The 25,201-nt window shown below is 40.6% G+C and overlaps 1 protein-coding gene across 1 annotated transcript in view; it reads left to right on the top strand.

The window, feature by feature from the left end:
- Positions 1-25,201, top strand: part of itga8 (integrin, alpha 8) — a 73,256-nt gene that overhangs the window by 3,758 nt on the left and 44,297 nt on the right. Inside the window, exons 2-12 of the mRNA XM_054781138.1 lie at positions 535-665; positions 5,541-5,641; positions 7,531-7,654; positions 8,566-8,627; positions 9,064-9,109; positions 14,923-15,048; positions 17,321-17,365; positions 18,420-18,463; positions 20,452-20,508; positions 21,802-21,854; positions 21,941-22,146. Coding sequence (XP_054637113.1) covers positions 535-665; positions 5,541-5,641; positions 7,531-7,654; positions 8,566-8,627; positions 9,064-9,109; positions 14,923-15,048; positions 17,321-17,365; positions 18,420-18,463; positions 20,452-20,508; positions 21,802-21,854; positions 21,941-22,146 — 995 coding nt within the window. The remainder of the gene's footprint in view (positions 1-534; positions 666-5,540; positions 5,642-7,530; positions 7,655-8,565; positions 8,628-9,063; positions 9,110-14,922; positions 15,049-17,320; positions 17,366-18,419; positions 18,464-20,451; positions 20,509-21,801; positions 21,855-21,940; positions 22,147-25,201) is intronic.

Below are 25,201 nucleotides of genomic sequence, written 5' to 3'. Positions count from 1 at the left end.
ATCTGACAAGTGTGTTTTGCTTTTTCTTTGGCTTTTGTGTATCTCTATGACATTATCGAGGAGTAACTGTGATGGCAGATAGGAAAAGTGTGGTGATAACCATAGAACCAGAACTGCAACATCGAAAAGGGTCTGGCTGCTCAGTACAATATGAGCAATACCACAGTATAAACAAACAATGCACATATTCATTTGAGTAATACCTATAAAATGCCTCTAGGGTACTGTATCGCTCTGTAAGCAGCTTCCTGTTCCCTCTCCATTGTGTCAGTCAGGCGTCGTCAAAGGATGACTAGTTTTACTTTATTTCAGTTGTATTATACAATATTTAACTTAGTTAATAAAGGTTTCGTGACAGTGACTAGTTAATTCACTTTACATGATTTTCTACGCCAAACTACTGTTAAAATTAGAACAACTAGGAAGTCAAGCAGTGTCAGGATCGTGGTCCACTTTGGAGGTTGCGCTGTTTTCTCCAAATCGTTACACTTTCTCGGAAGATGCATGTGCCATTTTTGTGTGTTTGTGTGCTAGGTTCAGTGTGTTGGTGGGGGCTCCCAAGGCCAACGCCTCCCAGTCCAGCATTGTGGAGACTGGGGCCGTCTACTACTGCCCCTGGCCTGGACTACCTGACAGCTGCAGAGAGATACCTTTTGACAACTCCAGTGAGTTTGTTCACTTGTTTTGACTTAAATGAGCTATGTTTAATCATTTCATGAGATTAGTTGTATCCAATGTATGAGAATGCATGAGTATGTTAGTGCAGTGTGCATTTGCAGATCCCTTAATCAAAGGTGACCTCAGATGCTACATTTGGAGCCACTGAAGTGAACGTGTGCCATGCACTTGTACTTGTATGTGAGCTGGCACATGGTTGTTTGCATGGAAAATGAGAGCGAGAGAGAGATAAGACATATGGCTTTTATCAACTTCAGCCCCCCACCACAAAAAAGTGCAAGACTGAATAGTTTGATATGCTAAGTATCCAATCAGCCTGGGCTGCATCTGTAATGTTTTGTGTGCAGTGGACTGAGGTACAAAACCCAGAACAAGTGAGAACACAAGAAAGGAGGAGGCGGCGGGGGCAGGGGGGTGCTTTGTATGCACATGGGAATTTAGTTCCCTTTTGGAAGAAAGAGGGGGATTGGGTGAAGTCTGCTTTTCATTACATCTTGAAAATATATCCCTGTCTCCTTTTCCCTCCTCTTGTCTCTCCTTCTTCTCCATCAATCCACCCCCTCCTTGAGATGGCCATCTCTGCGTGTCTGTGACCCTCAAAACGAGAGAGGAAAATGACTTTGCATGCCTACTTGGCTGCCGGACGCGGCTTTCAGTGTACATCCCCGCAGCATCAATTTTAAATGCTTTGACATAGCAACTTAATGAACATGCATATGGAAATAAAACAGCGGTACTATGTAAAAGTATAAGGCCACTGCTAGCTTTGTTGTTTTATTGCTATTTTTCACAGCAGTCATTTCCACCCAAATAAAAGAGTTAGCAGGGTTATGCAAAAAACAAAAAAGACGCCCACTAAACTTTGTACAGAAGAAAATCAGAACATATTACATTTTGGTGAGGGTCTGGATAAAATGTAGTACATAGTTTGAGCCACTTAAATGAAATGAAACCCAATGAATCATAATGGCACCACTCGTCTGTTCAGCATCCTCCATGAACCAGGAAGTAGCCTTGGCCACTTGGAATGGTCGATGGGCTAAATATCTTGGGGGAAATTCATTAATTAAAGTGGATTAATACATTGTTTAGTAATATTTGTAAGGGGTTGGGAAGATGAACTGAAATGAACTCCTGTTTCTCCTGTGTCATTTTGTAAATAGTTTTAAAATTACTTTCAGTATTATTTGTAATGAGTTCAAAGAATCTCTGAATGTGTTTAACTCCTGTTTCCTTTCCTTTTTTAAATAATATTTTTAATGGGTTGAGAAGATCTCTCAATGTTCTCAACTCCTGTTTCTCCTGTATCATTTAGTAAATACAGTGTTCCCTCGCTCCATCGCGGTTCACCTTTTGTGGACTCGCTGTTTTGCTGGGTTTTTTAAGTTCAATTTATTTATTTTTTGTTTTTTATATCGTATGAAAGCTGGCCCTATAAGAAGAATTGCATTGTGGGAAGTTGTGTGTTGTAGTTCTATGCTTTAGCACAGGGCGGCGGTGTCTCTCTCTATTCTCTCTTCTGTCTGCACCGCACATTGTCTTCTGCATCTTGATTGGCTGTAGACCATTGTCAGTCAATCTGCTTCATGCCGTCTCTTGTTGTGGTCATGGCTAGCAATCTAGCTAACTGTGTGAGCTGCTCGCTAACTGCCAATACTGTAAACAATAGAAGAAACAGAAAAAGCTAACCGCGTGTGACTCTGAAAGCTGTATGTTGTAAGTTTTCTCCCCGACAAAACGTTCTGTAACCAAAAGGCAGAGGAAGCCAGCCATCACACAAAAAGTTGGGCTACTGGACATGCTGAAGGAAGGCAGAAGTTACACGGCTGTAGGGGCCATTACGGAATACTGTAAATGAATCTTTGGTTCATGGAGGACAGCAAGGAGGAGTAAAATAAGACGTTTTAATGCAACAACAACACTACAGCCGAATGGCGTCAGGACGAAGGGGCACGGTCAGAGGAGTGAATACGCGTGAGTCACCTAATCGTTTCCTGTGTCCAACCTAGTAGGTTGATCATTAAAATTCAAACGAAATTTGAACTTTGAGATTGGTTAAACAAGAGAGAAATGTGAGAAAATGTTAATGCCTGTCTGAGAAACGTGTATTAAAGTATATAGTATAAAATATATAATAATTGTAAAAAAAAAAATAATAAAGTTGGCTACTTCGCAGATTTCACTTATTGCGGGCTATTTTGAGAACCTATCCCCCATGATGATATTTTGATATGATATGATATTTTTTTTAATTAGTTTCAGTATTATTTTTAACGAGTTCAAAAATCTCTTAATGTTCTTAACTCATGTTTCCATGCCAGTGTTATTTTGTACATATCTTTTTTTTAAATATAATTTTTGATGGAATGGCAACATTTGGATTGTTCTAACATGCATTTTCCAAATCAGTATTCTTTTTCACATGTTTTTAACATATTTTTAATGGGATGGTAGAATCTCTGAATGTTCTGAACTGCTGCTTCCATGCCAGTATTAGTTTTTAAATATTATTTTTAATTTTTTTTTAAACTGAACTCCTGTTTCACTGCCTGTCCTATTTTGTAAACATTAAATTTTTTGTTTTAATATTTTTTTCAGTGGGTTTGGAGAATCTCTGAATGTTCTGAACTTCTGTTTTCATGCCAGTGTTGAATTGCGGAGAATTATGCAGCCCATAAGAGTTGCCATAGTGGAGGTCTGCGTGAAGATACTTCAAATCCTGATGTCATGTTTCCTACTTTAGACAGCAAATTAGGTAAACATTTATGCAGTTAATTCTGGGTTATTTCTTACCAAGGTTTTCTTTATAGAGTTAAGTGTGTTGGGGTTAATTGCAGGTTTCGGAGGTAGAGTAATAACCCAGGAAGACCAAGTGTGCGCTTATGTTAGCATGTATGCGCTTTTGCGCTACAAGATGATTGATGACAGAGGCCATGGTGAATATTTCTAGAGTTACAGCAGTCTCTTTATTGCAGGTACACACCAGACAGAGGAAGAAGCACACATGTACAGAATAGGCAGGGAGGGGGTGGTGAACATCTGCATGCGTGTGCGTGGATGCGTGCGCGTCTTGCTGGTTATTATCCACGCGTCACTTTCACATGCGACGGATTTCATGCAACGTACCTGTGCGTTTGCATGGCAGCGGTGACAAAAGGCAGACTTGCCATGACATGTCAGCATCCATCTAGTGGTGGAATGAAGATTGAGGCTGATGAGGTGACAGTGTGAGGGATATACAGTATGGACAAAAGTATTGGGACACGCCATGGAGTCTTTCTACAGGATGTTGGACTGTGTCTGTGTAAGCAATCAGTCCATCTGCAAGGTCAGACATCACTAATGTCAGGCCAGGCTATCATGTTGGGATTCTTCCACACCATACTCATCCAACCGTGCCATGGAAATTGGCGCATTCAGAGTGGAATTGTTACATTTCTGTCAGTTACACTGTATAAACCAGCAGTTCTGTTTAGGCCGATACCCCAATCCATCATACTGAATTTTTTATTGATTTTAATGACAGTGTGATTGTAGGCCTGTCATGATAGCAAATTTTGCTGGAAGATAATTGTCCTACAAATTATTGTTGATAATCGATATTATTGACAACATTTTTTCATTAATTATATGGCATAATAATGAGTACATTGTGTGACAAAAAAACTCAGTGAAAATAAAATGGACTCTCAGCGCTTCTTTTAGCAAAAATTGAACTTAACTAAAAATCACAATCATAACCAAAAACAATCAACCTTCAGCACGTCTTTTTTCACTCGGTTATACGGTTCAGGAATTGCTGTTTGTGACATATACGTTCTCCCAGGCAATTCGTACTGTCTGTCAAACATTTTGTATTGAAAGGTTGCATTTATTTTGCAATGTAGCGAGCGACACTGTCTGTGAGCGCGCAACATTTTGCGCTGTTTCGTTTTATATTTACTTTGCCGACCAAATGCCTCTTTAAGCGGTGACTGTCGGGACGAAGGCTCTGCTGCATCTCGACACTGGGGTTGTGGCATTAGGCTTACAAAGGGCTTCTGTGCTTTCATTAATATTAGCGTTTGATTGCTAACTTGCTGCTAGCACTATGTCTGTAGAGTAGAGTAAAGAGGCTGAATGGCTGATAGGAGGCAAGATGCGACTGAGGCATCCCAATGATAACAACAAATGAACCACTTCAAGGAAGGCCTATAATGACTGATGTTGACTGATAGCAACTTGAAGCAACTGCGCCATAATTGAGGGTACTACTTGGCAGCAACCAGCAGCGGCACTGTTGAGTCAGTCTCAATAAGTTATTTTGACAAATATCTATGAGAAAATCAATCAATCAATCAATCACACATGCACAGTGAAGTCGAGCCATGGTGGTCTCACTGTAGTCAGTCATTGGTGAGAGCCAACAAGTGCACATATGTGTGTGAACATGTGTAAATGGAAGGTGTTTAACAAGGATACGATACACATTCCTAAAGAGACCCATGCAGCTGCTATAACATTGGAAAATATCCACAAACACACCATCACACCAATTCTAACACAATATAATTTAACCAACAGGGAGATGCTTGTGATGTGTGTGTTTGTGTATAAGTCTGTGGGGGGTTGTTATATTTTATTGGACCAGCTTGTGCTATTAAAAAAACACTAAAGAATATCCTGACAAATGTCTGTTAGTGGGAAGCAAATGGTGTTGTGATGTTTGTTATTGACTGGTTGTAAGAGGGTGTTTTATCACGGACAAATGCTTTCCAGCCTCTAAGACTCTAAACATGGATCCACGGTGCCAAAGGCAAATTAATGCCATGTCATTTTGTTTTCTATATTTGCTGATTCTATGTGCACTTGCTTCTCTCCAGATACCCGCATGATAAAGGTCAATGGCAGCAGGGAGCCCCTGGAGTTTAAATCCCACCAGTGGTTTGGAGCGTCAGTCAGGACACACAAAGGCAAAGTAGTGGTGAGTAGGCATTGATCCATTTTTTAAAATCTATTTCTTATCAGATTTTTATTTTATTTAGTGCAATATTCATGTATTTATATTAATATTTTAGTTTTTACTGTATTATCATTATTAGTAGTAGTTGTATTAGTGGTGGTTGTAATTTGATTGGCAGTTTGTTTAAATCAATTTAAATAAAAATACATTTAAATACATTTTAAAGTTTTTATTGTTTCTATTACTATTTGAATTGTATTTATTTTAATTGTATAAATACATAAAAATATTTGTTTTATTATTATTTAGTAGTAGTAGCAGCAGCAGCTGTTAAGTATTAAGTATTATTCTGAGGACTATATATATATATATATATATATATAGATATATATATATATATATATACATATTACACTATTTATAAAAAATGTATGTTGTTATTTATTAGTAGTAGTCATTTAATTGATTAATAAAATTTTAAATATTATTATTATTAATTATTACTATTATTATTATTATTATTATTATTATTATTAATAAAGTATATATTTCTTTTTTTCAAAATAGAATTTGATTGTAATAAAAAAATACTATTATATAAACTTAATTCCACAAAGTCAAGTAATGGTGATTGAACAAATACATGAAATAATATAATATATACAATCATATACGGTTAATATAATGTATTATATTTATTTATTCCAACCATCCATTTTCTATGCCGCTTGTCCTCGTTTGGGTCACGGGGGTATGCTGGAGCCTATCCCAGCTGACATTGGGCGACTGGTTGCCAGCCAATGGCAGGGCACACATAGACAAACAACCATTCACACTCACATTCATACCTATGGACAATTTAGAGTCTCCAATGATCCTAACATGCATGTTTTTGGAATGTGGTAGGAAGGGGTAGGTCGGAGAAAGCCCATGCACGAGGAGACTATGCAAGCTGCCCAAAACGCCCAAACAGAGATTCGAACGGAGATACGAACCCATTCTTCCTGATCGGGTGGCCAACGCTAGGCCACAGTGCAGCCCTATTTATTTATTAATTTTATAAATGTATGTGATACATTCATTTTATGATTTAGTTTATAATTCTATTTTATGTTTAAATATATTACTAACTGTAATAAAAATACAGCTGTCCTTCACCACTTTACACTTTGAATTTTGCGGTTTCACTCTATCATGGTTTTTCCAACAATATATTAATAAATCATGCTGATTTTTGGTTGAATATGGCTTATTATTTGTCATATTATGCATATATGCATATTTAAGCAAATGTTACCTATTTTTTCCCCAAATTAAGCACTTTCAATCATAAAAATGGCTAAATGAACTAAAATACAAATATAAGGCATTCAAAAGACGCATTGAAAGATGTTGATGAAATGTAGTATTCTACACTGATCACTAAAATTCTACTGTTGCTGCTGTTACCCATGCAGAGCTCAACTCTGACTCTGACTCTCAACTCCTGTCCACCTCCGGTCCGCTAGGGAACAGACTTATAGTAACGCACACAAGCACTAGTCTTATTTATGTCTTAAATGTCTTATTTACTCTTATTTAGTCTACTATATTGGGTAATACGAGTGTAAAGCTGACAATAGGGGTGTTATTTCAGGGCTAGAGGGCTCTAATATGTTAAAAACCCTATTTAGAAGGTTGTAAACAGGTTTTCTACACAAATATTACATTTATAAATAAGGAATCCTACTTTGCGGAAATTCACTTATCACGGTCTGGTCTGGAACTGTTAACCGCGGGATTAACCGTTTAAACGAGGGATTACTGTGTATAAATTACAGTATGTCAATATAATCCTTCTGCCCCTCTTCTGTTTTTCAGTTTCTTTTTGAGTCTGTGCTCGAGACTGAACTTTGTGATTCATTGTGCAGGCGTGCGCTCCTCTCTACCACTGGCGCACTGTGAGGCTGAGCGGGGAAAAGGATCCAGTCGGTACCTGCTATGTGGCCGTCCAGAACTTCAGTGCCTACGCGGAATACTCGCCGTGTCGAACCAGTGAGTCACTCTTTAGCGCCGCCTCCGCTTCCTCATGCACTTCCTCTTTAGTTCCTTTTCTGCCTATGCTTCTGTCAATATTAACACTTTTTTTAAAGTACTTTTGACTTTTGAGTGCATGACCATCAGCAGTACAAGACCTGTACAGTGGATCCAAAACTATAATTGTATTATCTCCTACACAGTTGCATCCTTACTGCTGCAGATAGATGGAGTGGCTACTGATATACAACCTTAGATCATACTTTCAAGTTGCCTCAGCAAACACAATAGTCTATCCGCCTTGATAGTTTATCTGTATCCTCTGTCATGCACCCTTTTTTTCTGTCATCTTAATGGGATTTTCCTGCCTTGCCGCCTAACCCTTTCTGCCTCACATCCAGCTCCCTCCTGCCTCTATCGGGTGATATGAGGCTCAGGGAGAGCACGATAAGGACGAATGGAGGCTATCAGGTGGCACATCATAAACAGCAGATCAAATGCGGGGGCCCCTTATCGTCTACTCCATCGGCCTGGCCTGTTCACACTCACGCATACCCTGCCTCCCTCTAGTCATCACGCACATACTGTATGCAACAACAAATCCACACTTAACATGCTGTTCTCCCACACTGTATTCCCTATCATATGTCTCATTTGTGCTCCATTCTCACTTGAGTGTACACCCTCCCCACATGCCACAAATCACACTGTGTTTATACACGCATGTGCAAAGTTCACCTCAGGGTGCCTCCAACGTGGCGAACAATCCATCCTTTTTATTTTCATGCGCAGTGAAGCGGTGTAATTCAAATATAAACCTTTATTGTTTTTCTTCTGTTTCAATCCTGGCCGCAAACTTCCCCACTGATTAAAACAAATGACCCGTTTTAAATATATTGCATTGAGTGTGCCGCTTGTGTGATTTGCAGATGAACCGGACCCAGACGGGCACGGCTTCTGCCAAGCTGGCTTCAGTGTGGATTTCACCAAGGTACAAATGAACGCAACACTAGCACATCGCTGGAAAGTCTCCCTGAACGCATCACGGCACGTCCTTTCACCTCCCTTGTGAGATTTATAGTGAAAGACGGGAGCCTGTTTGTCCCCTGAGGAGCCTCTAGCCCCAGTGCGCCTCTCAACACAATAGACTAAATACACACATACACATTCTTTCACTGTAAAGTCAGTGTGACCTTTAACCTCTGTCTCACAGTCCAACTTAACCCTCCTGTACAGGAAGCTGTCATTTTCCACAGATGGGCGACAGCAGGAATCAAACACACACACACACACACACACACACACACACACACACACACACACACACGCGTACGCATTCACATTCGTGTTTGTTGACACTCAAATACTAACATGCATTGCAAGTTCCTGTCACATGACTCACCTCAAGCTAATTTTATTTATTCCAGGAAGGAAAGTTGGTGGTAGGAGGACCTGGAAGCTTTTACTGGCAAGGTAAGTGCATTGAGCTGATACACTGCAACCTCTAAAAGTCGTACTATTTGGAATTCAAAGCATATTTTCTGGAAAAATACGCCTCTGAAATTGTACAAACCGGCGTCAAGCATCATATAACAGTACTTCATATTGTGTCTTTTTGTGTCTGGAATGTCTTGAGTCTGAATTGTTCTGTCTTCAACCTCTACCAAACACGCATTAGTATTGACCACAATGTATGCCACCAGGATAGTAATAGTAATAGAAACATTTTGGGGGTTAAAAGTGACTGAAAGAACAAGTTGAGTGTGACGTCTTTGATTTCAACCAAAGTTTCTGAAAAAATACGCCTCTTCATTTGTACAGTACGAAACTTCGAACTGGTCACCCAAGCCATCAGATGACCTCAGGAGACCTCAGTTCAGCTAGCATCAAAGCACAAACTCACATGTTTTGCTTCTTCTTTGACAGTTTTGAATTCCGAATAATGGACTGTCATTATCCATAATGTGACAATAGACCTCATCTTTCAAGATCAGTTTAGCTAGCATGAAGGGATAAATTTGGACATGTTTTGCTTTTTCTTTGACTTTTTCACTTTTTCACACTTAATCTAAAAGATGAACTCTCCTTATGAATAACACACAATCACAATAGCGCTCAAGCAAATTTTGCAAGATTTCAATTTATCTAGGATTGGCCTGTTGCAAATCGTGCAAGACCAAAGTTTTAGTGAGCATCAAAAGACGAGCTTTGGCTTTTTTTGCAGCACTTATTCCAAAAGATGGGCTTTCATTATCCGTCACATCACCATAGACCTCAAGTAAAGCTTGCCAGACCTCAGTTTTAGTGAGCATTACATTATTGGCCTGTGTTTTGTGCTTTGTATTTATCTTTTTCATTCCAAAAGACGGACTGCTGTTGTGCATAATGTCACAATAAATCTTATGGAAATTGGCATACTTTTTTGGGTTGGCACTTTCTGCAAACTCCACACAGAGATGCCCGAACAGAGATACGACCCATGTGGTCAGCATGCATTTCACTCACATTCGCACATCTTTGTCATTTGTCATTGAAGTGAGGAATGTTTTATTTGACATTTATATATATTTTTTAAAATTTGATTTGTAATTAATGTTAAAATGCTACTGAATGGTTGATGGTTAACCCCGGAACAGATGATTTCCACTTGTTTTATTTACTACGGGGACACATTGTGTTGCAGTTTTGTGATGAGTTTAACAGTAACTGACGCCTCCATACATGCGCACTCGTGCCAGATCGACAGTGTCATCACAAAGACATGCCGGAAAGGAAGACTTTTCCACTTTCTCTGACCCCCTTTACTTCAAGAGTGCGACAGGAAGTGGTTGCTTGAGCTCCGTAACGAGCTGATCTGAAGGGTAATGGAGCATGAAGGAACAGCCCCGTCTGCCCCGTGATAAAGCTCACTGGGGACGAAAAGGGTGAAGAGGGAGAGGTGGTGGGTCATTAAAGAGATGACAGTAACGTGTTGCAGAAGGGCGCAAGAGGAAGAGGGATGCGAGGTGGTGGAGGGAGTTAAGGAGACAAGACACCAGAGATGCATTTCCTGCATAATGGATTGGTTTCAAGATGGAAGGACACGTGGGGCCAGTATAAGCAGAGTGATGAGATGTCATGTCGTTCACCGGTTCGGGTTGGCCAGTACTCCCCCAAGTCCAGGTGGTTCCTTCTTTCCTCATCACTTATTCCAATTTAGGGAAAATGTTCTGCAGAGTCTCATTTCCTGTCAGTGACATTAAGCAATGTATCATTTGGCTTAGCATAAATATGAACAAGAATAACACTCAGCGTAGTGCCAAGGTTGAACTGATAACAGAAGTGGCCAAAAAAGTCCTGAGGAGCCATATTTGTTTGTCCGGCCTACCCCCTGGTTAATGGAAGATATCAATATTGCAGGTCTATTGCTGGTATATTAGTTTGGTTAATTACTGGCTTACTAGGTCATAACAACATCACTTGTGTTTTATGGTGTTTGTGTGTTATTGGTTATGGATTACAGGTGCACGATATATACTGTATCGGGTTGATGTGCTTGAAAAAATATATATCGGGCATCCCTATTTTGGGTCATTTCTGTGTTTGGATGAATTCCGATTAATAAAATTATTTTTCGGATTATTAGCTTAGCCTTCTGACTGTGACGCACATACGTGCGAGCGTTGGCCACATGGCTGCGCTAGCTGCTGTTTGACTGAGTCTCAAAAACTCACCATATTCAGTCAAGTGTTTGTTCTTCAAATGCCATATTAAATTTAAGTTTTTTAACGTGTTACTCCCGCAAGATAGTTTGGCATGTAGCTAAGTTCCACATGACAGATGTTTTTGATGTTTTTGTTTTGTTTTGACATGCCTGCACACTGTGAAGGAAAGTGGGAGGAGCATGATAGCCAGGACATTAGTTAGGGCAAGACACTACACTACATGCATGGATCGCTGCGGGCTGCAATAGTACTAGCCATAGGTGATCGGCGTCGAAAAGCAATTATTGATGTTCACGGAAATCGGCCCATACTGACCGGTGGCCGATTGATCAGAGCATCCCTAATAGGAACTGTTCCATTGTGACCTAAACGGCTAATTCCTTTTGCAAAAAGTTATAATTTTCTTTGTGTCTGTATGCATGCTTCATGGAAATGTTAGCTCAAGCGGCCCTAAGAGAAAATAATTGCAGCTTTGTATGCGGTTTTGCACCAAAAATGGATGGTTCTTCCTGACGACTTAACCATCCAGCAAATGGCAATCAAAACAATTTGTATTGCTTTTGCTCAAAGGGCAAGAGCTGTTTGAAAACTGCCAAACAATATTTATATGATTCAGGATTATTGTTTGGCAGTGGTGCCGTTGTGACTTCAATAATAAATGTTGCAGCATATAAAAGCCACGCTAGACTACACTAATGGACTGCTCCAGCGCTGCTGAGCTGGCTGCCTCCAGTTAAAATACTTCCTCTTAATGTTTATAAAAGCACTTAGCTTGGATTTTATGGACTCTTATTTGCAACAATCATCAGCAGCGGCAGTAGAGCCATCATATAAATACTTTGTTTGCAGTGGACACGTCATGAAGTGCACTCTAATAGGAGCCAATACAAGAGCTGTATTAAAAAAAATCTGCCTTTACAAAGACAATGATGTTCACTTTTGACTGATATTAATTGACAAAGAATTTTTGCCATCACACTGAGAGGTGCTGCATTGCAGTTAAATAAGGTAACCGAAATCTTAGAAACAGCTCTGCTAATGCAAACTACACTACAATCATATTCACGCAAAAGAAGGCAATTTGTGTCCAAATTGCATGCGACTGCTAAGGAGCTGAAGCTGAACTGAAATGCTGTGTGGAAAATGTCAAATTACAGGAAAAGTGGGAATTTTGGGGAATGTGGAAAAATAGTTTGCCGGAATGTTTTGACACTGGAACGGTTTGAGTGGGTTGAGAAATGTGGGGAAAATGGCATTCATTTCAATGGGAAACTTGGGGCCAAAATTTGTGGAATGTCGAAAATAGTTACCTTGAAATTTTTGAATATGTTGAAAATTTTGATGTTGCAATGTTTTGAATCGGCTGAGATATGTGAAAGTATTCTCAAGTTCAAAGGGAATTTGTGTGGGATTTTGGAAAATATGGGAAGTTGCTCTTGCTCTTTCTGTTCTTTTGATTTTTTGTCATCCCCTGGGAGTTTCCTGTGTGATGGCGCTTCATGATTCGATGAGGTTCATCGTATTAAACTTCTCTGGCTCTGTGCCACCACGGGAAACTTGTGCATAACAAGTTTTGCACTCAGCTGCAACGTCTTTTTACTGCCACACGGCTGACATCATTCCTGACCCTTGCTACTTTGTTAGCACGCCAGCAAACACTGATGGCATTGGCTCTGTCTGGTAGCTGCTGGATCGATGTGCTGGGAGTCTGGAATCAACTACATGTATCGGAGTGCCGATATCAGACATTTGAGATGCAGGACAATATAATCCATTATCAATATCGAATCGAGACATTTTTAGTATAAAAGACTGACCGTCCTGAATGAGCCGAAGGTTTGGATGTTGGAATGATTTGAATCCCTTGAGAAACGTAGAAATACCCTAATTTCCAGACTATAAACCGCTTTGGACCCTGCAGCTTAAACAATGATGCGGCCAATACATTTAGCCTCGTTACATCAGACCAATGAAATTATGTTAACATGTAGATATGTAAAGACACATCTGAAATAGTTTGCAGATTGCAGTAGGTTAGTTTTATGTTTAAGCTAAAAAGACCTACAGATCAGATGATGCTTAGAGTGCGGAACCAGAAAGAAGATGCTACTGTCACACGTTTTGATAGATGTCTTATGCAGCAATCGTATTTTGATCTGACAAATATTTAAGTAAGTTTAATCAAGTGTTTAATTACGACAGCTTCTGCTTGGACATTAACATTGTGGTAGCTGTTGAACTCTGATGAAAAAAAAAAAAGCAGCCACCCACTCGAGCAAACAAGTGACGCTGGGAACGCTGCATGCAGGTAGGATTGCAAGGTTTATAGTGTGTGTAAAACGCTTAAGGTGTGGTTTCAATCCTGCCTCGCTCACTGCCACTTCCATATTATGTGTATTATCATTCACAGTAGCGATGCCACAGCTCACAGTCTGATAGACTTCTGGCTGCTCTGTTCCCACGGGACATCTGCGGTTTATAGACAAGTGCGGCCCTACACATGTACAAATTTTGTTTTTCTTTTTAAATTTAGTGGGTGTGGCTTATGTTCAGGTGCACTCAATGGTTGGGAAATTATGGTAGTAAGAACTCTTAAGATCAAAGGGAATTTGTTTTACGTAAAATATGGAATTTTGGGAAAAGTGGTAATCTTCGGAATGTGGAATATTGTTAGTCGGAATGTCCTGAATAAGCGGAATGTTTTCGTGTTAGAAAGATATGACTCAACTGAGAAATGTGGAACTTGTAAAAAAATTGTCCATTCATTTTGAATGTTTTTTTTGTTGCGGAAAATGTGGGATTTTTTGGGGGGAATGAAGCACTAGATAGCCATCATGTTCCAAATGAGCTGAACATTTTGATGCTTTGAATTTGTTGAGAAACATAGATGTAACTGAGAGTAAACAAATGACGGAATAACAATAATAACAAATGTAAGAATTTTGGTGCAGAATAGCATGTGTGCAATTATACAGTTGTACCTAATGTTTTGTCCATTAGGTGCTTTGTCAGGCCATTGCTCTGGTGTCAAGCCTGCTGGATTATAAAACAGTATATCATTAATCACGTTTAATGGTGATTTTTATGAGTGGATGTGTTATTTTGGGAGATAAACTCGGTGTTTAAGAGAAGTCGGCAATGTTGTTTGTCAGAAGAGCTGCAAGTAGGGTTAACAGGGCACCTCTGCGGTTTCCTCTGCTCACATGCACGCTTTCACATTGGGGACGATTTATGGAAGGTTGAGGGCGTCTGCAGATAAAATCATTTGTTTGTTTGACCTGCTGTTCAACAGCGGAGCAAAGGTGTTGTTTGCGTCTCTGCAAGCACATATAAATCAAAAATCCCTATTATGGAAAAAGACAGATGTTTTCTTGGGAGTTTTAAGGAACATTTAGGAATAAGTTTCATGCTTTTTCCTCTGCTAATGATGTGTTTTACCTTACCTCGGGGATGATCTGATGTGCGGTTAGCTCTGTACATATGGCACTCTGGAGCCACAGCGGGCACAAACATGTGCAAGAACAGTATGACATTCAAACATGGATTACTTGTTTGTTCTATGTTCTCTACCTGTGTGTGCAGGTCAGGTGATGACAGCAGGCGTAGCGGAGATACTGAACGGCTACTCTTCGAAGGCCCTGCTCAGACGAGTGTCAGGAGAGAAACACACTACTGCTTCTGAGGACAAGCATGATGACAGTTACCTTGGTAACACACAAACACAATTTAAAAAAAAAACGAAAAACACAGACAACAATGTGTCTTCAATGTATTGTTAGTTGGTTAAAACATGGACTGATGTGAACTTTGACCTCGATAGCTCATTATCTTATCTCAGGTCAGACATCCTTTAAAATGATGTACGAACAAAAAAATCGCAGAGTCTTTGAAGAATATCATCTTAGCCACTGAGCGAGAAGCAGGAAATAAAGGGCATACAGCCGTCCCTCGTTTATAGCGGTTAATTAGTTCCAGACCCGACCGCGATAAATACATTTCTGAGATATAGGATTCAAAGTTAATAAATGGACCCGGTTTAGAATCTCCGCTTGGTATCCCTGTGTGACGTTTGCATGTTCTCTCGTGGTTTTTCTCTGGGTACTCTGGTTTCCTCCCACATTCCAAAAACATGCATGTTAGGTTAATTGGCAACTCTAAATTGTGAGTGTGAATGATTGTTTGTCCATATGTGCCCCTGGATTGGAATAACTGGAATTTCTTTTGTAGTTAGAGGATAGAAAACCTGATTATGACGTTCTAAGTAAGGTTTTTAACATTATTAGTGTCACGACTCATCAGGCACGGGTTGACGTTAACACAGTATGCAGAGGCGAGGCAGTGGCGTGCAAAAATAAAGAGTCTTTAATAATGAAATTGCAGTAACTCATTGCAGAAAACGAAAAGAGACAGAGGAAAAGGCTCTGTGGAGAACAAATACAAACGGTAGGATCCAGGTAAGAAGACTGATCTATGTGACAGCACCGGACAGGAGACGAGATACAGAAGCAGTCACAACAATCACAATGAACCAGCGCCGCGCATTCGACGGCGCTGGTCTCTTATCCGCCACAAATGTTAATTGGCCGCAGGTGCGCGCCCACCAGGCGAGAAGCGGCTGCCTCTTCCTCCCCGGAGAAGGCACAGCCCACCAAAATAAGAGCGCAGGACAGGGGACGCTCGCTCCTGTCCTGCAGAACATCACAATTAGAGCCCTGTAGACATGAAATAACACCCCTATAGTCACCTTTACACTCCTATTATTCATTGCCCAGTTAGTCTCAAATTTATTCCTTCGAAACTTAAGAAGTCAAAAATGTACCACTTCCACATGGAATGGGAGGAGAACTTTTTTTCACTTTAACATGTCGGACATGCCGTGGCTGACTTCAGGACTTCATGTAATGTAATGTAACATCTCAGTGTTTTGTGTCATTACTGCCACAAAGTGACCAGAATACATACACATCACCTGTATTTCAATATGTTTTGACTCTTAATAGAACATAATCTACCACAAAACAGCCATCATTTATTAATTCATTTAGGACAAAATGCGATATAGAGAGGGAGCAGTAATTAAACTGGGATATTGTGAGAGACAACTGTATTTGGTTTCAGTTATTGCAAGCAGACCTAATAGCATCCATGAGTTTCCAGTCCTTCTGTAAAATATGTTTTGGATGACTTTAAAGTGTGTCTTTCAATATCTCCTGACATTGTAATGTTGTACTCATTAATACTAATTGGATGTTTTACTTCATGTATATTGTTCTCTTCTATTACGTGTCCCAATGGCCAAAACGGTTTCTTTTTCATGAATTCTTAGATTTGCAGTAAATGCTTCTGCATAATATGTTATAGTACTACAACTGCTGTAACCAGTCATGACACGGTAACATCACCAACCACTGCATATTGCAATGCTTTCACTGGTTCTTGCGAGCCAGTGTGAATTGCGATCGTTTTAAAAAGATTGTACAGTAATAAAAGGAGAACAACTCCTGTAACCCTGTGTTTGGTCAACATTCCTCAGATATTGTCCCAGACTAGTCTGAAAGGATAGCATCTTCTCCTCTTCCCAGATCTCCTTGAAACAGCGCACGGAATCCATGACCTCTCTAGCATTCATTAGGATTCAAAACGTGTCCTCTCTCTGAGCTTTCTATGATGTTCACTTTCACTTGCATGGTGATGGCTTTCCTTTTCTTTGGCGCACTGCCGCTTGGGGACAATGAAGTGCAAAAAGTCAACTCGAGGTAGCTCCGTATTTCAAATATCACGTCATTGTTGTGTAAATGTGGCTGTTCAAAACACTCTCATTTGCATACAGTTGCCAGTCGTATCAATCTGTCACTTTCTTTTTCCGTCGCGTAACAGCTTTGTTGGTGTTTAAACAAGCAGCCAAAACACAGTTTGCGTTCGTCTTTAGATTTTAATGGTCTTGTGCAAATTTTATAATGTGCAAATGATGTTTCTCTAGGTTACTCTGTAGCAGTGGGGGAGTTCACAGGAGATTCTGAACAAGGTGAGAAAACCACCGATTAATCACATGCACTAAAACACATATACAGCGCTAACCAACACACTACATGAAGTTGTAACACTGTGAATGTTCACAACACTGTGTTTGAGTGTGATCGGTGGACCAAAATGGAGTGAGCGCACAGCTGGGTGACAATGTCCGACTCTGAACTCTGAGGCAGTAATGAGAACTGTCTCTGAATGTCTGGGTCGCGACCCCGAGGGGACACGTCCTTGGGAATTACTGATAACGGGATTTCCTGTGCTCCACTTTGACTGATTAGAATGATTAGTGGCAGACTCCACAGACCTCTACAGGTCTATCGTCTCTTCTGGACCAGAACACAGCAAGGCTAATGTGCCTGGTCTTGGAGGATTTAGTAGGATTCCATACAAAAAAAAAATGGGTGTTTCTAAAATGCTTGTATTTATTACTTTTACAAAAACAATACTGCTTTTAAATTATAGCATTATATAATTTTCTGCTCATTTTCGGGTAGACATTACACAAAAAAAATCAACAAAAATATGTATTGTTGAAGAAAAGTTAAAATTTTGATTGCCTACTTGTCAGAATACACTGCCAATGTGTCCACTCGTCATGTCCTATCTATTCTATCACCATTTAGTGGTGTTTTTACTGAATAAGCATTTAAACAATTCCCAAAAGCCCTCCAGCACAACACATGTGAGTCTTTAAACATGTTACAAGTTACACATGTGTTGCGGTGCAAAGCTCGAGGTCCCCAAGCCTTCTTCACAACCAAGAATAGTCGTAACTTAAACTTCTAAGTGACAACGAAGCTAGGAAGTGCTGCTTTATGGCCTTGTGGTTGTTGGGAAGAGTCAGGGGGCAGGAAAGTAAGGCTAGGAGTCTCTCTGATCACCCCTATAAGTTAATTGCACCACAGTCACTGCATGAGTACCAGATCATTCAGTGTTTTGCCTTCACACCATTCAGCATTTAAAGCCTTTGACAAACCTCTGTCGAGCCCTGTCTTTGATTCTAAGTCTTTCCCACACACACGCTAATTCAAGTCTGTTTTGGAATTTTTCAGAGCTTATAGCCGGGGTGCCCAGAGGAGCCCAGAACTTTGGATATGTGAGTACGGGTGCAGTAATGCAAAAAGTCCACTACATTATTGTGTTTTTGCAAGTATTAAGTCGGAAAGCATGCAATAAGTTAAGAACTTTTAGCTTCAAAGTGGCGTTTGTGCACATGAATGACCCCTGAACCCATGTGCAAACGCCCCCGGGGACGAAAAACAGTCCACACACTTTATTTGAATGGCAAAGCAGTGAGGGATTGGTTGAACGTGAGTGGTAAGAATTTGGCTTTTCTGGCAACCCCAAAATGTGTCATTTTTCTACGAAATAGCACATTACTTTTTGTGTAACTGTGTTAGTTATCAAAGAACTACAGAGTCAACTGCTGATTATGCCACACGGGGCGACAGAGCTGGGGGACAATGACAATGACAATGAACTCATCTCGCATCTGTGCTATTCGCTTGCTATGCCTGCACGAGGTGCACACCATGTTTATGGGCAGCTTGGTCAAGCTTGAGCGGGATGTGAGGACATCGATCGTGGACTTAACATGTCATTCGTCCGAAACACACATTGATAGCTACATGGCATACATGGGGAAGGGAGGGGTTATCGGACTGAAGCAATAAAAGGGTTCCAGTGAACCCTTCATTCTAAAAATGTTTGTGTGTTCAAGTAGACACGGGGGTTCACTTTTAAGGGATGCAATATTTCAAATAAAGAACAAAAATATTGTAGAAGTGATTATACGTGGAAAAAAAACACCGATTAGGATTTGCCAAACACAAGCTAGGGTATGGTGGCCAAAAAGGGTCAAAAAGGTTCAATAATGGATGGTGGAAGAGACCCAAGGCATGCTACAAAACATGCTAGGGGGCACAACCTGACTCACCCAAGCTTCTGGTAACCCACACTACACCACTTGTTTGACTGTGTGTGGGAGAAAAGTATGGGGAAACGGTTTCCAGATTTTACCGCAGTCCTTTCAGCATGTTACACGGCACCTTCCACTGCCATCGTCATCACAAAACAACAACATGAGGAATCTCTTTTCAACAATGGATGGAATGGATGGTTGTGGTTTACCACTTTTAGACCTGGGCCTTGAACTTGTCAAGCGTCTTCATGATTTGCCAAACTGGCATGTTAAAGTGGGGGGAAAAAGTACAAGAGAGGCCATAAAGTAGCCCCGGTCTCACAGTACCGAACAGACATTTGTGGGCCCGCGTGATCTGCTCAGACGCTTTATGTGGCGCTGTGTGTTTAACTGCTGTGTGCTCTTATGGGAACGTGTCCCCAGGGCGGACTGTGTCCATCCTCCCTAATGACACGCAGCTTCCGCCGCATGTGGAGGGCGCTGACCCCGCGTCACCCCACGTCACCCTTCCTCACATGCACACGACCCCCATCGCCTTAACCTGCAAACACAGAGCATGCAAAGTACACACACTCTGCAGCAGGGTGTTTTTTTTAGGTCTGGTGGAGAATGCCACATTGGTGTAGTGAGTGTGTAACAGGGGATGCAGGTTGGTTGTGTTCAAGTCCCACCACCAGGGTCACCCCCACCACCCTCCTGGGACTCGTCAAAAACATAACAATGAAAGTTGACGATTTAATATTTGTGTTTATCTTTATCGTTTTGCTTTGTGTTTGAAATTACGGTCTCTCGGTTTAGTGTGTCTTTGTAACATCTGCAATTGGCTCAACCAGTATCCTCCTGTCTGTGTGTGTGTGTGCGCGTGTGTGTGCCCCCCGGCTGTCTCCATGTGGTTGTTATTTTAGGTCTTATTAAGGAATTCTCAGGCTCCCCCTCCATCTCTCCCCACAAGCAGAGTTAGTTTGGGGGGAAGAAGAGGGAAGGGGGGGGGAAAGGGGAGCACAGAGGATGGTAATGGGGGAAGGCAGGGAAAATGAAAAGCATTTTAAGCTTCTTTGAAATGTGGTTATTTTGTTGCATTGTTGTGTGTGGTTTTTTTTTATTTGTTGTGCAGAAAGGACAAAGCTTACTGAGTCATCACATGGGTCATCTTCTTCCTTTAGGTGGTGATTATCAACTCCTCCAACCTGACCTTCATCCAGAACTTCACAGGGGAACAGGTAGGAGCAGCAGTAATTGCAAAAGGATGCCATGCATGGCTGAGGTCGGTAGTATCTAGTATGGCACGTGTACATAAACTACCCACAAAAGGTAAGGGATATTTAGATTTTGAGTGAAAATTCAGGATGAACTTAAAATGCACTGTAACCTTTTACAAGTGAACTTAATTTGCCTTTCTCTAAAACTTTGGTTTGCACACGTCCAACTGTTCAATGTTTCAGTACTTTTTGCACAACTTGCTGTACTCTAACAAGGTGCTGAACGGCAAAATTCACAACAGGTGTGTGATCCATGAATGGACCAATAAACGTCCTGGTTCAATTAGAATTGGTATTTGAGCAGTCCTCTTCATCATGCTGTTCACATGAGACCGAGACAACAGCTAACAGTTGGTCAACAGTACCACACCGTTGCCAGGCTTAAAAAAGGTTGGTCTCAGAGGGAAGCGTCCACTGACCTTAGAGTGTCATTAGCAGGTTGCAACAGAGACTAGAAGAGAGAAAATGTAAAACAAAAATGTCACCTGTTGTGAATTTTGACATTCAGCTCTTTTTTTAGAGAACAGCAAAGTGTGCAAAAAGTACTGAAACACTGAACAGTTGCACGTGTGCAGTCAAAAGTTTTAAAGAAGCTCAAATTAAGTTCACAAATTAAGTTATTGCTAGTATATTTTATATATGATACAGATCTGGGATTCAATGGCACGCTTGAGGTTTGTCTTACATTGTTTATTATGTTATTTTGGAAGATGTTGCCAATCAGGCATCTACGGTTGAAAATATTTGGAAAAATTCCCAGAAACGTTTTATAGGCTGTTTAGCTGAAGTAAATTTTGGTATATTCAATACTGGGCAAGAATGAATGCAAATTGATTTTTAATATGACATTCTTTCAAGTCTTCAAGATTACAATGTACAGTAAGGACATTATTTCAACTCAATTTTCGGTACCGGTTAAAAGTTTAGACACATCTTGCCATTCAATCGCATGAGCAACAGTCTCCAAACTTTTGACTGAGACTGTACTTCCCGGTTCTAAACCTCAAACCTGTAATTTTATATTACAATTTTCCACGAAAAATGCAAATATCTAATATATTAAAAATATAATGTTCATTATTAATATTTGAAAATATAAAAATGCCACAAATCTGTAGACTTCAAGGAAGCACAGCAGCTTGACACAATTATTTGTAGTTATTTTTAAAGGCAAAATGATTATAGGTTAGTTCCTATTGAGTGAGAGAGTATGATTATGTTATCATTATGTAAACTCCTTACTCTTTCCCTCAGATGGCCTCTTATTTTGGCTACTCTGTTGCTGCAACCGACTTGAATGGCGACGGGTGAGTGGACCGTGTCACCATCAATTTGACATATTCACACTTGAGCCTCTGAGCGCCCATTCAATATCCACCTCACGTGTGCCCAGGATGGATGATGTGCTGGTTGGGGCCCCCCTCTACATGGAGAGGGAAATGGAGAGCAAGCCCAGAGAGGTGGGGAGGGTCTACTTGTACCTACAGACGGCCTCGCTCACCTTCACCAAACCTGTGGCCCTCACCGGCATGCACACCTTTGGACGCTTTGGAACGGCCATAGCACCTCTGGGAGATGTCAACAACGATGGATACAACGGTAAGCTGGAGGAGTGAAAAGAAGCGTGGGAAGGAAAAGATACCAAGGAAATTAAGATGGATGATAAAACAAACATGCAAGAGGAAAAATAACAACCCCTCCTCACATGCTTCGAAATCTTTGCCATTTTTGGCTTCAGGCTGATAGTGAAGTGGCAAATTATGTGAGCTTATTATTGTAGCATTATTAGGTCAAAATACTCAGAATGTTTCATAGCCAACTGCTTTAGGAATGCTTTTATAATTTAGATGTAGCAAACACCTGATGATGTATTGTGTTACATGTGTTTAATATTGATTTTTACAAGAATGTATGTGCTGCATAAAGAAGAAGGCAGAGGAATTTGGAGGTGAGCATCAGTGAGCATCAAATGGTTAGCTCTCGGTGTGTGTTGTGCTTTTTCGTTGGCTTTTTATGGCTTTTTTTGTGACACTTATTCCAAAAAGGAAGATGTTTGAGACGCATTTATGAGCTGAATCACCTTAGCATTACACCTTTGTTAAAGCAGTGCTTTATTTGTTTACATTGTAATATTAAGAGCGGTTAACTTATTTTTATACTTTATCTGTGGATTTACATTAATTCCTATGACAGAATTTTTTTATTTCCTATGAATTTCTTGGTGATTGTGCCATTTTTGGTGCCAAGGTAAGAATGAAAGCCATGGTCTCCATCGCCCAATTGCAGCACGTGCACTAATTCACATTTCTACCTCAGCGTTTATGTTATATTTTGTCTAAAATATACTGAAAATCAACACAAGTACATATTTAGAATGGCTGTCTTTGTTGAGAATCACAATAATAAACACTTAGTAGGTCTCAGTTTCCAGACATTGTTTCAGTTTGCAGGGTTGTAGCAAACTCATGAATGGCTGTTTACATTGTTAGTTGACATTTTCAGAGTGGTATCACATTGAAGCTTGTGGCTTTAAATAGGTTTTCAAGGGATTGTGACCCCTTCTGTCTGTCTATTTGGGACAATTCTTTTTGGGAAATCTGATGACAGACAGATCAGTGTCTGCATTTCCTGTGCCTTCTGGGGTATATTTGGTCTCTGACAAAGGAAATCCCATCAAAAGCTCAAACGTCGTCCAATCAGGAAGTCCTGTGATGGAAGTGTGTCTGCGTGAACACGTTTCCTGCCGTGATGTCCAAGGTTAAAGCCTTAAAGTTATTTTTAACTCTCCACATGTGCCTGGAGATAGAAATCATCTGGGAGTGAGTTTTTGTCCTGCAGCCCAGAGTTCATTTCTCTTTTGTGTGTTTGTATTATCCTCACATTGATTGGACTGACACACACGCACACGCAGTCTGGACGTACATCTGGTCCTTACGTATGACAACCATGCAAGTGATTTATGTTTTACTTATTAATGGACGTGGTCTGTTAATGTGTTCCCGCCCCCATTAAACTATCAGATCAATAGCAAGTGGATCAATAGTGAGGCTTTCACTGACATGTAACATAAATCACATCAAGCTGTCTGTCAGAATGTGACAGGCTCCCAGGGGCCGCAAACCAAATGGAAGCTCTTAGTGACATGCAAAGCCTTTTTTAATCTAATGAGCGTTCGCCCGTGTCCGCGCGTGATTTGGTTATACGGCATGACATCACAGAGTCGTCACGGAGACATCAGGGCTGTCAGTGACATACCTGTACCACCCACTCCCCTTTTCTTCCATCTGTGTGTAATCACTGACAGATCTTGTCTCAATGTCATCCATCTCTCATCACGCTGTTTGTGCATTCCTTAGAAAATGACAACCATACACGTGTGCTCTCATTCTGCATGCTTTGTTTAGAATCAGCTGTTAGATGATTTGCCATGTGTTTTTATTTATTGTTTTAATCATCTCTGCTAACGTCCTGTCACTATCTGTCGTACGGATTTCTGTGAGTCAGGGGATGGATTTGAAGGCTGATTGCGTCATAATTCCACACAAAAGCCCCTTTTCCACTGCATGCTGCCTAACTGGTCTGACATGGCTCAAATCGCTATTGACGTTTTTCTATGGGAAAGGGGGGTAATACCAGCCACTATGAGGTACAATTTTTAGCACCTGGGCAGTCATGGGTCAAAGCGTGCCAATCCCATACCACATGAGCGTATCATTATAACTTTAGATAATATATGTCAAGAGTGCCGCATTGTACTCCACACTCTCCGCTTTGCTGGGAGTTTTCTTGGTGCCCTCAGACTCCCTTTTAATAAAATGTGTCTCCTTCCTATGGACAACAGACACATGTCGAGAAGTAAATACAGGAGAACCTCATTCTCCTCCACTGGTGTTGTTCCAACTGATGTGTTCAGTACAGTGTTACCTTGTTTATCGCGGGGGATAGGTTCCCAAAATAGCCCGCAATAAGTGAAATTAACTTCATTTTTTTGCATATATAGGATTTAAGGCTGTAAAACCCCTCACCATACAATTTATACACTTTTCTAAGACAGGCAATAACATTTTCTCACATTACTCTCATGTTCAAACACTCAAAAAAGTGCACACATTTGTTTGAATTTTAATGATCAACCTTAACGGTTGACACAAGAAATGATTATATCACTCACGTGTATTTCACTCCTGCGACCGTGCCTTTTTGTCTTGGCGCCGTTCCGCTGTACTGTAGCGTTTTTGTATCCATGTTAAAGCATATTACTGCAGACGAACCGAAGATTCATTTACAATGGCAAGCAAGCTAGCGATGACACGGGAGACATGGCAGGATGGCACAAAGCAGATTGATAGACTATGTTCAACAGCCAATCAGAACGCGGAAAACAATGGGCGTTGCAGACATGAGATGGAAGAGATAGACACTCTTAAAGGGCCAGACTCGGCCTGTAACAGCGTTCATATGCTGTAATTAAATAAAATACTGTAGTCCGCGAAACAATGAGTCCACAACAGGTGAACCGTAATAGAGTGCGGGAACACTGTACGGCATGTCTTATGCAGTTTTCTGCAATATTATTAAATTAGCGATATTTGAAGGCTCCTTTTAAATGCAGCCCAATTTTGAGACACTGCTAAGTCCTTGAATACTGTGTATT

The sequence above is a fragment of the Dunckerocampus dactyliophorus genome, chromosome 7 (genome assembly GCF_027744805.1).
Source record: "Dunckerocampus dactyliophorus isolate RoL2022-P2 chromosome 7, RoL_Ddac_1.1, whole genome shotgun sequence".
Taxonomy (NCBI): Eukaryota; Metazoa; Chordata; class Actinopteri; order Syngnathiformes; family Syngnathidae; genus Dunckerocampus; species Dunckerocampus dactyliophorus.
Note: the sequence above shows the minus strand (reverse complement) of the source record. Positions and strands in the feature narration are given on the sequence as shown.